Source organism: Puccinia triticina, chromosome 9A (assembly GCF_026914185.1).
Source record: "Puccinia triticina chromosome 9A, complete sequence".
In the NCBI taxonomy this organism is placed as follows: domain Eukaryota; kingdom Fungi; phylum Basidiomycota; class Pucciniomycetes; order Pucciniales; family Pucciniaceae; genus Puccinia; species Puccinia triticina.
In genome coordinates this window covers 6,900,621-6,918,711 of record NC_070566.1, presented here as the reverse complement: position 1 = coordinate 6,918,711, position 18,091 = coordinate 6,900,621, and the positions used below count along the sequence as shown (strand labels likewise).

The 18,091-nt window shown below is 46.2% G+C and overlaps 2 protein-coding genes across 2 annotated transcripts; one reads left to right on the top strand and one right to left on the bottom strand.

Moving 5' to 3' along the window:
• Positions 1 to 286: 286 nt before the first annotated feature.
• On the bottom strand, positions 287 to 769 carry PtA15_9A694 (uncharacterized protein; the record flags this gene model as incomplete). Its single annotated transcript, XM_053172930.1, has 1 exon — positions 287 to 769. The coding sequence occupies one exon, from the start codon at positions 767 to 769 to the stop codon at positions 287 to 289; it is 483 nt and encodes a 160-aa protein (XP_053024122.1).
• A 3,277-nt stretch (positions 770 to 4,046) lies between these two features.
• Positions 4,047 to 4,562, top strand: PtA15_9A693 (uncharacterized protein; the record flags this gene model as incomplete). The annotated part of the gene is made up of 2 exons (XM_053172929.1): positions 4,047 to 4,413; positions 4,474 to 4,562. 2 exons carry the CDS (start codon positions 4,047 to 4,049, stop codon positions 4,560 to 4,562), a joined length of 456 nt encoding a protein of 151 aa, XP_053024121.1.
• Positions 4,563 to 18,091: the final 13,529 nt, after the last annotated feature.

The following is an 18,091-nucleotide window of genomic DNA, read 5'->3' as shown; positions in this document are numbered from 1 at the left end:
GCAAACAGCTCGTGTCCGATCGTCATTAACATCATATTGTACAACTCTGACATCGCCCGGCAAGAAAACCTGAGAATCCCTCACATCGGCATCGTCGAACGGAAATTTGTATTAGACCCTCTCACTGAGTCTGTCAATCCATCCTTTCCATCACCACCACCACCATCATCATCATTTTTCTTCCTCATCTAACTAATGATCTTGTCAATCAACTCGACTCAGGTTGTAAAATTCTTTCGTTCATTCCAGTGGGGCCAGGAAAATGATCCATCCAGAGACGCAGAAGCTAATCAAAACAAGACTGGCTGATCTGAAGCAAAATGTTAGCACATCGACAGAGATGGCCAGCGGTGGTAGGAAGACGAATTTGACCGCAGCGGGCTGTTGGCCCTTGGATCTGAGCAGCCACACTCATCTGATGTCGATTGTGAACTGCACAACGGACTCGTTCTCGGGTGGAGGGGACTCCTTGATGTAGAGGATGCGGTGCGGAACTCGCTAAAGCACGCTCGCGCAGGGGCGCACTCAACCAGGCGCGACGGAGGTGTCGTTGGAGACAGAAATTCGACGGACGGTACCGGTGATCCGGGAGCTGCGTGTGTACGATCGGCACTTTCCGCGCGGAAACGGCCGAAGCACTCGTCGCAGCGGGCGCGACAATCGTCAACAATGTCTCCGGCGCAGAGGCCGACGAAGCCTTGCTCGCGGAGTCGCGACGGTCGCCCGCCTGAACATGCTCCACGTGCTGATGCGCATGCGCGGAAATCATTACCCGTTCAGCATGTTTGGCTCACTCTGCTTTTACAAAAGTGTACTTGGAAAAGTGGTAATGAGGTCCAAAAAATAAGTGAAGTTTTTCAAGAGGTTAATCCAAATGTGTCTTTTGCATTGCTTTGAAATTATGTTATTTGAAAAAGTGGAAATTTTGTTGAAAAAATAATTGGACCTGATCAAGATGTATCTCTGAATTTAGTACCTGCACCACAAAGAAAAACCTTTTCAATAGGAGATTTGGCTGGCACAATGTTTGAAATCACATCCACCTGATAGACAATTTTCTTGTCCGCTATTTGTTGATAAATGAAGCGCGCAATAGTCATGTGCACTGTCATAAACTCAGACCTTTGTATTTCTCTCTTTGATATCTCTCACTTCCTTGTCTGTTTAACAGCTCTAAATGTGCACACTTGGGAAACATTCACAATCCACAATTATCTACGCGCAACCTGTTGATGCATCATCAACAGCTGTTTTTGGGCTCATTGCGTACCCAATGTTGAATTTTCATAAGCAGAAATCATTGACTTCTGAGCATCACTGCATCTCATAAATCTGTTTTATGATGCCCTGATCATTTGGCTGAATTATCAACGACTGCTTTTGGGAAAATGTGTGCTTTGCTAGGGCATCCACATTAACGGTTAAAAGAAAAGCCTACAAAACCATATCACAATCAAAATTCATAATTTTTAATGTGTGTATTGCCATTCCTGTAATTTCATTTGCAGTAATAGTATCCTCTCTCCGCCAACCAATTCATTCATTGTCCATTTGGGCCCCATTTAATATAACCAAATAGTGTTCATTGCTTATCAATTTCATCTGCCATTTTTTGTGATGAAACTTGCATTTAACTATCATGTAACATTACTTCCAGAGCTAGCTATAATTTGGGTCATGGCTCATTTTCTTTTGCAGCAAGCTCTTACTTTTTGAATCATTCCTTAAGGGCATTCTGCTTAAGATGTGTTTAGACTTGATGAGTAATGTCCATGTAAAAAAGCCTGTAGCAGCGGCGCAGCCACAATTTGCCTAGTATAATGAGAGTTCATGATTAATATGATTAGCATTTTCCAAGACTTAATTTGCATTGATGGCTCACCTGTGCAGGCTCATAATAAAAACTTAACTCCCTGACCAGAATTGCCATCTGATTCTCTGGCTGAGTACCTGATTTGATGCATCTCTGTATTTTTGCATAGAACTGATTATTTCCCACTTCCCATATGGAATCCACACATCCAATAATACCATTGGGAAACATACGGTATTGGGTCTGTTATCTCCATCCACAAAATTTTTGGTTAGTCCAAAAACTTGCATAATTGAGACAAATGGGATTCACCAAGACAAAAGTACCATCGCGGATGACTTCCTTATCATCCAATTTGACAGCTTGAACCTTTGTGATGAGGAGTGTGGGGAAATTCCTCAACAGAGGCACTGGGACAAGTTCCCCTGCTTTGCGTGCCCCCCTATGACCATGAATGGTTGGTTTGAGTTGGCTGGATCCAAACCAATGTGAATTGTATCCCATGGATTTTTGGATAAACACATTATTATCAAAAAGTGCTTGTACTTCGGATGCTTGAAAATATCTAAGGTGCTCATGATCATATAGTATGGCTCCTGATAACAACAAACTTATTATGTTGAAGTTGTTGAAGCAGGTGTCTATATCCCTGCCTGGGCTCTGGCGGTTGGAATGAATGGAGGCATTCCTTATCACCCCATTGAAACTCTCAAATTTTTCAGTGGCAAACAAGCTTGCTGGGCCATATCTGCATATTGATTCGGGAAGATGCAAGATATGATGAAATTTTGGTTTGTTTGCCCACCTGCCATTCATGATACACACGTGATATAAGAATAGATGAATTAGATTTTCCATTTCCCAAATGAATTTGTCCATATTGTTTATGTGAGTCTGAAATGCCATACTTGCAATTTGGCACAGTGAAGTCCAGATTTCCTGCTGTTGCTCATTCATCATGGGGAATAACACAAGAGGGGTGGCCTGAAGAATCAGTCTGAATTCTTTCCCTATGAGGCTTTTGTAATACTGAATCATAGATTGTGGCTGTATTGGAGGACCATTCATTCCTTCTGTATTGAATGCGCGCCAGCAAGCTTCCAGTTCTGGGTGATCACATTCTTTCAGTTGACCCATGAAATCTTTCCAAAGGTATTTGACAAACCCAAGAAGTCTGACATGTAGTATTTCTATTGGAGTATCCTTGCAACCATCAAATGCTATCAAATGAGCAAAGGGGTTAATCATCCTTTTGGGAGTATCTGCCTGCATTTTGACTATTCTCAACCTTTCTTCATAATCAGAGCGCTTCAGGTCAATTAATGCAAAATTGATGCGGTCCCTGATTCCATATGCTTGATGCTTTCTTTCAAATTCCTTTTGGGTGCCTGATTGGGATTTTTCCCATAATTCATATGTATTGTCTATTGTTTCTTGCCATGTGCGTGGTGGTGGCATATGAGGGTGGCCAAAAAATTGTCTGAGGTATTCCATTGTGCATCTTTCCTCCCCTTGAGGGCATTGCAGTCTGCACATGCAACAGGAGTTGTTGGAGGTTCCTGGGTTTGGCGTATTGGTAACTTCGGCAGCCATGGGTGAATCTCCAACAAATGCAAGCATAAAAGTCATGAACATGACTTCTTTCTTAACACTTGAATCATAAGCAATACTACCTGCTGTGGCCAATTCACTGCAATTTTATCTGCTCAATCATTACAGATTTTTGTCATAAAGGTGATAGGTTAACTTACTTCAACTTTTGAACTATGGGTTCAGCAAGCTCCAGAAGTGGTGGGATAGTGTCTATTGGCACTCAAATAGAGTCCTTAAATAAAGGGGGGAAAACTGCCCACACCGGAGTGGAGGGGAGCCTTAGCGCTGCGCATACTCTCTCCGCAGTATCCAAGTTCCCCCAACCGCATCAATGTATCCCTTGCTCCTGATCCACCAAGTCCCCTCGACTCCGCCAGACACTCCCCTCCGTCGTGATCCATCCCCAGACCCCAGCTGATAGCTGCACCTCCACCGCTGATACAAACTGCCTCAACCCCGCCAGAACCTCCTGCCACGTTGACTGTCCTGGTTGATAACGGTGTTGCCGAGTAAGTCCCCAATGTTTCCTTCCCCCGACCGCATTGGAGATGTATACCTCGCTCCTGATCCACCAAGTCCGCTTGAATCCGCCAGACACACCCCTCCGTCGTGATCCATCCCCAGACCCCAGCCAAGACCTATGGATCACTCGCAACTAGCCAATCCTCGGCCCGACGCTGCTGGTAACTATCCTTGCCCCAACGCTAATGCTGCCGGTAACTATCCTCGCCCCAACGCTAGTGGTAACTGGCCAATGCCAGGAGGAGATGGGTGGGACTTGTTACACGATGAACACCAACCAGCTCTCGCCGCTTGTGCACCGCTTCAGTCTAGCACGCACCACAGGGCCCCAGGTGGATTGCCATTGCCCATGATGACAAGCCAAGGGGGATTCCAAGGCCCCCCAGCTAACGATAACACTACCGGTCAGACCGCAGGCCCCGGGCCGGCCTCAGGCACATCATACCAACACTCCATGGCGCCCAGGCCCCCAATGAATCCCAAAAGTAAGCTAAATGTTCCTCTCCTCTTTGCTCGGGGTATAATGCTGAATGGTACTCCCCCAGCGCCCACCCACTCATACCACGGCCAGCACCAACTAACCCACGCCCAAGCCCATACCTCTATAGCCGCCGTCACGACCGGCGTCACCTGAACAAAGCCGCAGACCAAACCAGATGGCTTCCGGGCCCCTTCCCCCGACTGGAGGTGCAGGCATGAGCAGCCCAGCTGCATTGGAGCGGCCCCTTTCCGCCGCGACGAGCTGGAACTCGAGCCGCTCAGAAAACTTGTTGGCTTTGGTACGTCCCAATACTCTCACATTCATTGGAGACAACATCGGCACGCTTCGTGCCAACATTTCCAACGCCAAGGAGTTTATCAGGGTTGCCGCGCCAGTATTTAATGTAATTCAATAGTCAGTACAGTCCTCCTTGCCGTAATTCCTCCCCAGGTGACCGACCTGTCTCTCATTGTGGGACATTATGCCCCCCCCCCCCCCAATCACAAACAAAATAGATACCCGAGCACGAGAGATGGCCAGCAGCCATCATCATGATTCTTGCGGGGCTTGAGGACATCCAATCCGGTATGGTCACGAAGCTGGTGAGCAAGTTGAAATCCCGCACCAAGGAAGCGAGTCAACCGGCAAGCACAACCCTACTGGCTCCCAAATTGGAAGTGGTGGGGTCCCTCAAGAACTTTGTGCACACATATCTTTGTATCATCCTACTTGATGGCACTCTTGACACTTATGGCCGCCTCCGTGGACAACGTATCAACGGAGCTGTCACACCTTTCACAACCATGAAGGTGGGTCATTTATTTTTCCTCCCTTGTAAGCCTGGACCCGCAGCTGATCAAATGTGTTTGCTTGCTTTCAATCGATCAAATGTGTTTGCGATTGAGCAGGACCAGGCATTCCTCTCCCAATTTCCCGCCAATTGGCAAGAAAATGACGTGTGGAACTCGCAACTCAACACCCTTATCACCAATGACCTGAAGGCCAAGAAGCACAAACTGGTTGGTCTCCTTGCATCCAACCTCCCAACCACGGGCAAACCACCCCCTCCGGTCCCCAACCTATTTGACCTCGTCAAGAGTGTGTTCTCAGGAATGCTGCCGCGCTACAAGGATGCCTGCCCCAAGAAGATCAATGCGGAGGTGAAGGCGCCGGCCAAGGCTCGACTGGCCCACATGCGAATGGTTTTCAACCTCAATTGTATTGCACGTGACAAAGGCAGCAAGGTGACCTTCTGGCATCAACTGGACAACAGCCTCTACATGCGGATCGGTAAGCCGCGCCTGTACCACTTTGCATTTGCTCGGCTCATCCTGAAAAAGGATTTAGCCATGTGGAACAAAACCAGAACGGTTGACAATGTCGACCCTTCTGACTTTGTGTTGCCAACCAAGGAAGAAATCAAGGCTGAATACAAGAATCAACAGGTTCGGCGCCAAGGTCAAGATCCAGCATTGCCTCCCCCTGAAGATACATTGGACCTTGAGCAAATGTAGCCGGGCTTGGATTCCTCATACTTGCTGTCTCTCTCTCGGCAATTGTTTTCCCCAATTCTCATTGTCAACCGCAGCCTTCATGCGGATGAAGATGAGAAATATCTTAGTTCTCCTAGTATCTTATGAGACATATCTTAGTTCTCCTAGTATCTTGTCCGTTGTCTATCTATCTCTTTGTCTATCCTATCTACCACTTTGATTGCCTGTCACGTCGTCTATCTATCTTGTTTTCTATCCTATCTATCTCTTTGATCAAGGTTTTAGGTCTGTCTATATGTTGTCGTGTATATTGGCAATGGCTGGTTCTAGCTCCATTTGACAGTCTTGCATAGTCGTCTATATCTTGTCTATCTCAGTTTCTTATCCTTATATTACTATGATGGCGCAATACAACATATGATGAATGTCTACTCTACAACTGGTTGATTGGATTAATACGGGATTGGCGGCTGGAAACGTTAGGCAAAACGTTTTGCAGGGTGAAGCGATGAGTTTTGGGAGCACTCGGCAATTCCAATAACATTTTCCGTAACGTTCACGGAAACTGCAACGGTTTTCCATAACCTTTGCTGTTTCCAAAAACGTTGTCAATTGAGTTGCGTGGTTATCCAAACTTTTCCCATAACCTTCCTTGTTGTTGGAAACGTTTGAGACATTCACATAAACGTTTGTGCTAGAGAATGTCATTCGGTACCCGTTTGGCGGTACCCGTACCGCTTTGCGGGTACCGCCGCCACCCGCCCCGCACCCGCCAGGCGGTGCCGTGTCCAAGTCCGGGTGCCTGCTTTCTTGGTGGAAAGCGGTGCGGTACCCGGGTACCGCTGCAAGTACCGTCTCCTACCTATTACGGTCCGGCAGCCATGTAGCCTGTGACATGCAACATACACAAACCTGTCATTGAAAATTGATAGATATGTATTCCCCCGCCTTGCACACCCCCTGTGGCTCCTAATCTCAACTAACCAACCAGTGACTAACCAGCAATAACAATGGCTCCCGACCGCAAAAGACGCAAGTCCCGATCATTGGTTACATCTCCAACCCAAGATACTCTGGAAGAAGAAGAAACTCCTAGCCAAGCCCAGCAATCAGACCAAATCAAAACTCCAACCAGTACTCAGCCACCACCCAGTCAGACAATCACCAAAGAGGAGGAGTTACGTGAGTGCAAGAAACTCCTCCCATTTTATCTTAGCCTGATCTTACAAAAGATTATTTGAATATAGGACGAGCTCAGAAGATCGCCAAAGATGGCCGGAGCTCAAGCTATGGTTCGTACAATGTACCCCAGCTTTCAAATCAACTGGATAAGCATGGCAGGCGCTATGGAGCTTCGTCCGGTGCTAGGCCGGCGACAGCGCTGGGAGGGGAAAAGTGCCCGGTGGCTGCCCTCACGGATGATCCAAGAATGAGTTGTGGGGGATTCGAGTTGATAGCTTGTGATGGGGGTGGTTTTGAGAGTTTGCCGAGGATTGGATTCTTGGCGGCGGTTTTGTTGAAGATTCCAGGATGAAAGGAGGGATTTGTTGAAGGGAAGGGGGCTCGTTGGACTCGGATTCTCGACTTCTGAGGATCAATAAGATTTGATGGCGGATCAGAATGCCATGCCGCTCCCCTCCTCCAAGTTCCGCGAACTTGGACTCACATGTCACATACATTTCATCATATCCTTGCGCGCCATGCGCGCGCACACAACACAAATAGACAAGAACACAAAAGGAGAACAGAAAACAAAACCAAAACAAGACAGAACAACAAACTCAGCAGAATGGAAATAGAGTATACAGAAAAGAAAGAACCACAGCCTAAAAGATGAAAAAGAGATGACACACACCAAAGAGAAGAAAGAAAAGAAATAGATCAAAAGCAAAGGACAGGGAATAAAACCCACAGCACGAGCTGTGTTAGGACCAAGAAAGAGAAGGAGGAGGGAGGACAGAGAGAAGAGAAAAAGGAAAAAAAGAAAGGGGGGGGAGAAGGAATGGTCTGAGAGCCTTGAGACTTGGGGATTGGTGACTTGAGAGCTGAGACTTAAGGTTCTTGAAGCTGAGAATCTTGAGGACTGCTGCCCGTGAGCACGGAAACTGAACATTGAGCTTGTCTTCCATATTGGCCACCACAGCGCATGATAGCTTATCCATGCAAATTGTAAGCCATTTATTTTTATATTGGTAACTTTGGATCTTGACTGACATTCAGCATCAGATGTGGAACAAAGATCAATTGTCCAACCGGGGACTCATCTTGCAGCAATCTGATCAAACATGCCTCAATCTGCATGCGCAAACACTGGGAAGCTAACTCCACTCAATCATTGGCTTCTCTAGGAATAAAAGGCACCGGTGACATTGATCCAAAGGAGGTAAGCCCAACTTTTCTCTTCTTGAGATCAGAAAAGTGACAGTTAAACTTCTTAGGTTCCCCAACTATGCGCAATATGGTGTGCCGAGGCCGCTTGGCCGTTTTCAGCACTCGCAGACCATGCCCACAAAGCAATCCTCCATCCAGTGGTTTTAAGAAATTTGCCAAAACCATAGCATATTTCAAAGGATATCCACTTGCTATACTTGGCGATACAAGACAAATACCGCACTGTTTTGAATGTGAGTCCAATTCTAAACAGTCTTCTTATATTATTGCATATTATAACATTTTATGCATGTAGGAGCACCAAGGAGCCTTGTATCTTGGAGTAGATGCATGGCAGTCGCCAAATGGCTTTGATATCTTGGGCACGGTCATCTACTGATTAGTCAAAGTCGGTGTTGGTGATACAAAACTAGAGGCTATGCCACTAGATTTTGTTCGGCTTTCTTGTAGTCATACCGGTGAGTACTTGGCTAAGACTGTTAGGATAGTTGTGGAGAAATTTGGAATTCAGAACAAGGTGACCACGGTTTCATTTTTTCCCTTTTGTAATGTTCCTAAATACTAACAATCAAGTTTGATTTTTAGATCTGTGGTCTTGTGAGCGACAATGCTAAAAACAACGAAGTAATGGTAAGGGAGATCAAGAAGTTCAAGTGGGCACGTTTTACGGGCAAGCCACAATGGATTTGCTGTTTTGCCCACATCCTCAACCTGATAGCCCAGGCAATTCTCCGGCCGTTTGGAAATAAGGCAAAGAAGAGAGATGCTAATAATAGAAGCTCAACTGATGCCAATTGTGACTCACATGAGTCACAATCTGAAGATGATGATACCGAGGATCAAATCAGAAAGTAAGTCCGACTCTCTTTCCTCCTGCTTCTTGCTGATAATTTCATTGTTGAATCATGTTTTGCACGCTGCTCTAGTCTCTCCCGGGGCGACAGTGATATTGCTCCCCCCTGCACAGATGGAGATGACAAGAATGAATCCGTTCAAGGAGAAGAAGATGACGGGAGTGATTCACTCAGTGAGGCCGACATCGATGAAGCTAGCGAAGAAGACAAAGGAGATTGCTATACTACTGATTGCTGCAAACTAACACTGGCGAAGGTAAAGAACTTTGCAGTCAAACTAGTTCCCAAAAAACTTACCATTTGTTTCTACAGTTTTGTGCTGTCGCTAAGAAGCTACCGTTCTCTCCAAATTCAAAGGCTGAGTTTACAGAGATTTTTCAGGAGAAGGAGTATAAGACTCCCCATAGTGTGGAAAGGGATGTACGTACTCGGTGGAACTCAACATTTGCTCAACTCAACAGCATCATTTGGTGCAAATCTGCAGTGTGTGTCCTCCCTATTCCCTCCACTTGGGGGTCAAATTAACCTGACATGTGTGTTCTGGGATCCACACAGCCTTGAGTGGCAGAGGCATAAGCGACACAGTCTCAAGCGCAAGTATCATTTAGATAAATCTGATATGGACTTAGCGCGTGATTTGGTCCACGTTCTTGGCATTTTCCAGGAGTTGACGCTTCAAGTATCCACCGCCGGATCATCTCGCCTATCAAACATTGTAGTCTACATTGACCAAATCACTGAACACCTATCAACAGTTATCAGTGATTTCAAATAACCGCCAGCACTGAGGAATGCCTGCCAATATGGATTGAAGCTAACAAACAAATACTATAGCTTAACTGACTCTTCTCCTATCTACAGAATTTCTATTTGTGATTATTTTTCTTTCTTTTTTCAACCACATTTTTCATTTACTAACCCCATCATTTTTGCAGTGCTGCACCCGTCTTTTAAGGATGAGTACTTCAAGTTGGCGTTATGGGAGCCCAAGTGGATTTCCAAAGCCATCCGCTTAGCCCGGGAAATGTGGACGTTGTTTTACAAGCCCCAACAACAGCCAAATCCCGTGACTGCCCCGATTTCCACTTCCAAGGCAAGTTACCTTCTTTTACATGAAAAACCCCCGGTAAATCTGATTAACCTTTCTATTTATCTCTTAAAAGCCCAAGACTAGTGTGCTTGCGATCCTGGGAAACGCTGCGGCTGCACAAGGGGGAAGCGGCTTGACCAACACATTTGATATCTGGCTTGCCGGAGGACTTATCCTGGATGGCAGCGAGCCAGTCAATCCTCTCAATTGGTGGATTGCACAGAAGCGTGCGGGTAACATGCATGGTGCCCTCATCAATATGGCTCTGGATGTTCTAAGCTGTCCAGGTGAGCTGAACATTATTGAAATTCTTGGAATTTTCAATCTAATTTCTCTTGTACTTGACTTTTAGCAACATCCGTTCATGTGGAGCGAAAATTTAGTTTTGGTCGAGATTATGTTTTGGCAAAGCGTCACCAACTTGCACCCATCTCAATAAGTAGGGGGATGACCGTGGCATTCTACTCGAAAAACAACCTGATAAAAGAAGGCGCCTTGGCCTCATGGAAAGCGGGAATTGCTGATTCAGTGAAGACTGGGAAAAAAATGAAAAGAAAAGTGATTGTTTTGGATGAAGATTGATTTGTTTCCACCACAAAAGAAGCCTAGTTACTTGATTTCCATAAATCTTTGATATTTTCACTCGCCCCCGCAGTGATTCAATGATAGTAGTTGCTTGAGTTAAATAAATGTCTTTTACATCATTTGAAAGTTGATTAAAGTTTTAAATAAATAGTTATGCATGCCTTCACAGCAGATAAAATCAGAAATGTACGTGCACAGAGGAAATTTCAAAAAATAGCCTTGGTGGTACCCGTGGTACCCGCCTTAATTACCGCTGGTACCCGCCAGGCGGTGCCGTGTCTGGGTCCGGGTGCCTGTTTTTTGGAAAAAACACGACGGTACCGGCGGTGCAACCGGTACCCGGGTCCAATTTGACATTCTCTAGTTTGTGCTAACTTATAAAGTTGAGAGAACCACATCCCAACTTTATCAGTTTCAATTCCGTTTGGGTGACGGTTTCTGAACTTTTGTTCAAATATCTCCCCAATCTTCTCAAAGCGGTTTCTGTGGGGGCTTCGCCCCAATGTATTGTACCAATTTTATTGCAAACGTTTTGGAAACCATACCACAACCACTTCAAAATGTTTGCTTGCAGCCATGGTGTACTGGCTACTATACTAATGCTATTTTAAAGACTATACTATGTTTTATCTTGAAATGGGACTTTTGGCACCACATGTTCTGTGGGATAGCCCATCCAATATCCCAGGATTGGCATCAAAAAGTTCTCAAAATATTTCTTTCAACTTTTCATAGGCAAGAGAAATATTTTCTCAAACTTTTACTCAAGATATTTATCAGACAAATTATTTTGGGGGACCTTTCAGGTGCTACAATATTTTTCATCCAGCTTTCACAGGAAAGAAAATATTGCCTCCAAACAACGGTGAAACCACTTCGCTGCAAACAGTGCAGCAAAGCGGTCAGCGCTGCGGTTTTTGGGAGCGCTGCTCTGCACTGTCAGACAAGCACTGTGCTAAATAAAAAAATTCACAGTAAAAAGATGTAGATAAGAACGGTTTGGACCCGTTGCTAGGTACCCAGCACCCGCCGGGCGGTGCCAGGTGCCTGTTTATTTGTGAAAAGTGGGGGGGGGGGGGGGGGGTACCTGGGTACTGCTTGAGGTACCCGCTCAAGTGCCTCTCGATGCGGCAGGGGCTGGAGCCTGTGCCTAATACATTGCATCCGGCGAGCCAAACTTTGACCATCTCGCCGAGAGAAATTCACACCTCTCGGCGAGATGGATTTGTACCAGCTCGCCAAGAGGAATGCATCCCTCCCGGCGAGCTGCACTTTGACCAGCTCGCCAAGAGAAATTTACACCTCTCGGCTAGAAATCCATCTCTCCAAGGGGTATGTCTCTTGGCCAGCTGGTCAAAGTCCAGCTCGCCGAGTGGAACACACACCTCCTGGCGAGCTGAATTTTTACACCAGCTCGCCAAGGGTGTTCTTCCCGGTGAGCTGGTCAAAGCCCGGTCCGCAGAGAGGTGTGTATTCATCTAGGCAAGCTGGACTTTGACCAGCTCGCCAAGAGACATGCCTCTTGGCAAGCTGGACTTTGGGGAATTGGTGTCCCCAGTGCCGTAGGCCAAGTACGTGAGAAAAAGGCACAAAGTACCACCGGTACCCGCCCCAAGGACCGCTGGTACCCGCCAGGCGGTGCCAGGTGCAGTACTTGGTCCCTGCTTTGGAAAAAAAAATGTACCCGGTACCCGGGTGCCAACTGTACCCGGGTCGAAATCGTTATTCTCTACTAAGATTATATTGCTAGTTAGGACTATGTGGTCTATCTGACAAACTCAGAGACTTATATAAAAAGAAAAACATTGAATGTACCTAAGAGTGGGACAGAGGCCAACTCTGGTATTACTATTAGAGATGAAAGAGAATGTTTGGGCTGCCGCACAGCTTGGACCAGGAGTTCAAGACTGGGACACTTATCTCTGGGAGGGACACCAACACAAGTGGCCAGTGCACTTGCACTGCTTTGGTCTGCTGAGTTACAGGACCATGAATAAGGGCTATGAAACACTTATGGGGCTCTGCACCAAGGAACTTACCAACCGGTGCGGTGGAGATCCTGCTGATGAGGCTGGGACCAATACGGTGGTCTAAGGTGCTGTCAGACTCAAAATTGGTTGTTGTGAAACACTTTTGCTGAATGGAGAAGGGGATGGTGGAGTTGCAAGCTCTGCCCTTCTAACTACCCAACAACAAGACCCACCAAGGTAAGCTTGGCAAGTTTTAATAACGTGATAGGATTGGTTGGCTCAGGATGAAGTTGTTCAATCAATATGTGTGATGTATAGAGTATCAATGAGTGTTAGTGAAGAATATTTGAAGAAGGGGAATTGGAATAAGGTTAGGTCAACGGTGAGCCGCTACGCTACACTACGCTACAGGGCCACTTAGCGTTAGCGTAGCGGCAAAAAGCGCCCGCTCATTTTGAGTAGCGTTAGCGCGCTGTTAGCGCCGCTACGCTGCGCTACGTTTCAGCGGCGCTAACAGCGCGCCAATTGTTTGTTAGTGTTAGCGCGCCACTACAGTCACTACGCTGCGCTACAGCGCTTTTAGCGGAAAAAAAGGCCTTTTTTTCAGCTAAAAGCACTGTGGCGCACCGTAGCGCGCGCTCTTTTGCGCCCTGCGTGTGTAGCGTTAGCGCAATTGCGCGCATCTGCGCTAACGCTACGCTAACAGCTAAATTAGCTGCGCACCCTTTGCGCGTAGCGTTAGCGTAGAAAGGCGCAATTCCGCTAACGCTACGCTAAAATTTAGCGGAATTCCGCTACGCTACGCCACGCTAACGCTACGGTTAGCGTAGCTGGCCCACCGTTGCAAGTTGGGTGAGGTATTGTTATCAATGGCAAGAGTGGGGGTGGAACATGGGTTGGCTCAGGTGAGGCATGAAGGGTGTGGGAGCACTATGCTTCAACCAGGATTGAAACCAAGGACAAGGTACTGGCACTAGGCACTTGTTATATTGATGGTGATAAAAATGTGTTAGACTTTTTATTGCACTTGTATGAGTAATAATATGAAATTGTAGGTAGTATATAACTCGGTGTCATGAGGAGTGATATGGTGTGATGTGGGGGGAATTGCCAGCATGAGGATCAAATGGCTGGAGAGAGGCCACCTTTTATACCTGTGGGTTAGGGATTTTAGCTCCAGGGGAACAAGCTTTGGTGGGCTAAATAGCTAATGGGGTACATCCCTACAACGTGTAGTTTGACAGGAGCACAGCCTCAAAGGGACCTACCCTAAAGAAACAGGGTGCTACCTACAACAGAATGGGTACAACCCCACAGGGTATTATGAATACAAGCAACATTATGCATGTTCATTATGCATATGTAATAACAAATGAGCTTGAAGAACAATAAGCAAGAGAAACATTCCCCGTGACAGGTTGAAATCTGTGTAAATCCTAAACCAGTGGAGATAGAGGGGTCATTCCAGTGGGTGACTGTAGGTTATTTTGTGTGAAAAGTCCACTTCTGTGGTTAATTTTACAATATATTATATGTATAAAGAAGAAAAATAAATTTTTATATTTCTCTGTATAGAAACACAGCAATAAATAAGACAGTGGCGTCAGGATTGCGCTTGCTGTGTTTGGAAGATTTAGTCATTCTAGTCAGCGGCTCATCCCTCAGCTTATGAAGAACCCAAGATCACTGTTTACCTTTTTGGTGAGGTGTTTTTCTTGGGTTGAATTTGCTCTTTGTCAATTGTAGACATGGCTATTGAAAGAGAAACAAAGTTTCAGCTACTGATTGCTCCTAATTTCTGGGAGTCACATGCATATGCATGGACCTGAAGGAGATAGCACGGAATACAAATGAGGATGGGCCGAGTTGGGTCAGAAAAATGCTGACCCGCCCCGCCCCATTTTTAAATGGGTTGGGGCGGGTCGGGTCAGAGATTTAAAATATCAAGACCCGCCCCATGACCCAACCCATCCCAAGTGGAGTAGGTCAGGGTAGATCAGTTCATGGGCTGACCCATGGGTCATTCCAGAGAGGTGATTGAAAAAATGTTTTTTAATGACATCTATCATCTGGGTGCGGTCAAGGTGGGTCAGGTTGTGTTGAACTGGCTATATACAAAATGGACCCTGTCGGTCATGTGTATGGCTTATCACAATGGTTGAAATGAAGAAGAGAAAAAAAAAGCATGTGTACATTGTGAAGCACTTCTATTCTTCAGATGTGTCATGATCCTTGTTGTCATCTTTGAGCCAATCTTGAGTGCAGACAAGCGCCTCAAGTGGATCAGGATTGAGGTGGCTTCTGTATTTGTGTAAGACTTGGCCAGAGGTGGAGAACACTGCTTTGGATGCAACAGAGGTTGCTGGGATACCCAAACCATTTGAGCAAGTTGAGAAAGGGTTGGAAACCACATTGAATTTAAGTCCCACCATTTGAGTATGACAAATTGGGTTCCCTTCAAGATCAAGATGTTTTCCTCTTGGAGGTAAAAATCAAGCTCTCTGGTTGGGGTCCCAGTCAAGTCAAAGCCTTTGGTCTTAGCAAGATGCTGTTGGAAGGCCAAGTTGTCTTCATCTTCATTATGCTTCTGGAGCAACTCCTGATTTTCAGATTCCTAGATCACTTACATCCCCACCGTGAACCGGGTCACCCATGGACTGACCAATCCCCAAAAACCCTTGATGTTGAAAAGACAACTGGAGAACAGATGAGGACTCAAGGAAGAAAGCTTGAGTGAGGTTTGAGGCCTGGAGGAGAAAAGCTCTGAGGCAACCAAAAAGGAGAAGGAACCCCAGGGAGGGGTCAAGCTACTAGCTGTGAGGAGGAAAAATGCTCCTCACTACAAGAGACTCACTGGTATCAGGGAAAAGCGCGCAGAAGCTGATAATTTTTATTCTATCACAGCTGAGGATGTTTTTAAGCTACTACAACTAGGGCCAGGTTGTGTGACAGAAGGTGAACTAAATATGCATCTGCAGGGAAAGTAAAGGAGTGTGACAGATGAAGGAAAGGGGAAAGAAGAGCCAGAGACGTGAAATTCCAACACTTGACCCAACCCACAATGGGCCACCCAGTGGGTCGACCCATCCGGGTCAAAAATGTGCATCCGGCTGACCCGCCCCGCCCCAAACCTGGGTGGGTTGGGTAAAACCGCGGGTTGACCCAATCCACGCTCACCCCTAGCACAGACTTTCTGTTCCGGTTGGGCTTACGCTCCTTGCGCTTCCTGTGCTCTGGGTATAACCATGAGTCTTGACACTAAACACTGATTATTTTCACAGGAAGTGTCTCTAGATTTCAACACCGCTAAATCAGCGGTCAACCACTGCGCTGGCTCTGTTTTCAGAAGAAAACTGATTAAAACAGCAGCAGCGCAGCGGAAAAACCACTGAATGACCGCTGACGGCCGCTGACCGCTTTTTCAGTGTTAGTGCACTGATTTTGTGGTGCCCCAACATGGTCATAAGGACCAGGTGAGGTCCAATGGGGGGTGTTGTAAGGGCTTCGTCTAGCCCTTCACTGAGTCCCTCAGGAATATCAGTGTAGTCCGTTTAGTCCGTACGAGACCGTTTGTGTCTCGGAGAGAACCTGAGAATTTCTAGAACCAATGCTTGGATTTCTAGCTCAGTAGGAGAATTCAGTACGCGGTTCTCTACTATACAATTGGAGTTAGAGAGGAAGAAAGAGGAGGAAGAGAAATGAGAGCTTACCTAGCTCAGTAGGAGAATTCAGTACGCGGTTCTCTACTGAGCTAGGCGGGTGGTGGGGAGCCGCAGACTAAGAGGCGCGGGTCCGAGTCGTCTTGTGATTGGGTTGTGATATCTGTGTGGGGCGCGGATCTCACAGGTGTTCAGGTTGATTGGGTGAATGAAACTATGTAGTCAATGGGCTGGCAGCGCCGCTGTCACTTCAGCCATGTTCAGCGCCTAGTGGGGCGCAGCAAAATGAGCACCCTGACACCAAAAAGCGGTCAGCGGCCGTCAGCTGTCATTCTGATGTGCTGCGCTGATTTTCAGAATTAACGTCCTTCAGTGGTGCTGTGCTAACACTGATCAACAGCAGGTTTCCGCGGAAAATTGCTGAATTCAGTGTTAGTGCCGTAATCAAACCGCTGTGCTAACGCTGATTGGGCTGGAGGATCAGCAGTTGAACTTAATCCAAGTCCCTTGCTGCTGCGGGGCGAAGCAAGTCTCCAATAGCCCTTGGCAGGAGGGACTGGCGCGCTATCACCTCCTTTTGCAGAGCCTAGAATTTGAGTTTGACTGGGTGGGTTTTTCAAACCATCACAGTTCCTTGCCCTCAAAACCTTATATCTTGAAACTTTGCTTGCCACAAAGCCGTGCTTCTTGCGTGTCATCCCACAAAATCTGAGTTATGTTACATCATTTCTTCAAGGTTAAATAAATTATCAAAGTCAACCAAACCTTGGAGTTTATTGAAGTTGAGTGACAGAGAAGATCCGGGCTCACATACTTATAAATATATTTTTTTTTTGACTTAAAGTCAAGCTTCTGAGCCCTTGATCGCCGGCACAGACCTGCCATCAAGACCGTATAACCCTCTGGATGACCGGTAAAGACCGGTCATCCCGGAGATATGTCAACCCTTGAGACATCTAGAATGTCCAAGAGGGTTGGAAAATATAATAATTATTGTTAATAATTGTCAGCCTTAGAGTCAACTCAGTTGACCTAAAGTCTGCCTTTTTCTACTCTTTACATATTAATTACTTCACATCTTTTTCATCTTAAGAGATAACCTTGTTTTGACTTCATATTCTGTTTCCTCATGCAATTATAACCCTAGTTACAACTTACCAATTCTTTGTAACTCTACTCCTTCCCTGAGTTATTGAGTTGTAGCGCGCATGCGCAGTTGTGACAGGTCAGCGCTACCAGGCGCGCCAAACCACATGTACATATGTAAATTACATAAGAAAACTGTGAAAATTTTCTAGTCAGGATCCCTCTTGCCTGAGGCGGATCTACAGACTTCAGCACACCAGAACCACACCCCAGATAACCCCAGGATCACCACCAAAGAGTTTACAACATTCCCAGTATACCTACCATCACAGGCGCCTAGGATATTGACAGTAAGTAACCTCTTTCACTGAACCTTGTTTATCTCAGAGGTACAACTCTGTGTCTTGCTTGATCTGCTCTTCTTTGCTGGCCTTTGCCTTATCCTTGATCACAGGGCTGTCCCTGCTTAACATCATTCTTTTTCTGTGGTTTTTGCAAGAAACAAACCACATAGGTTTCCCTTTAAAGAACCTTGACTATCCAAAAGGAAGCTT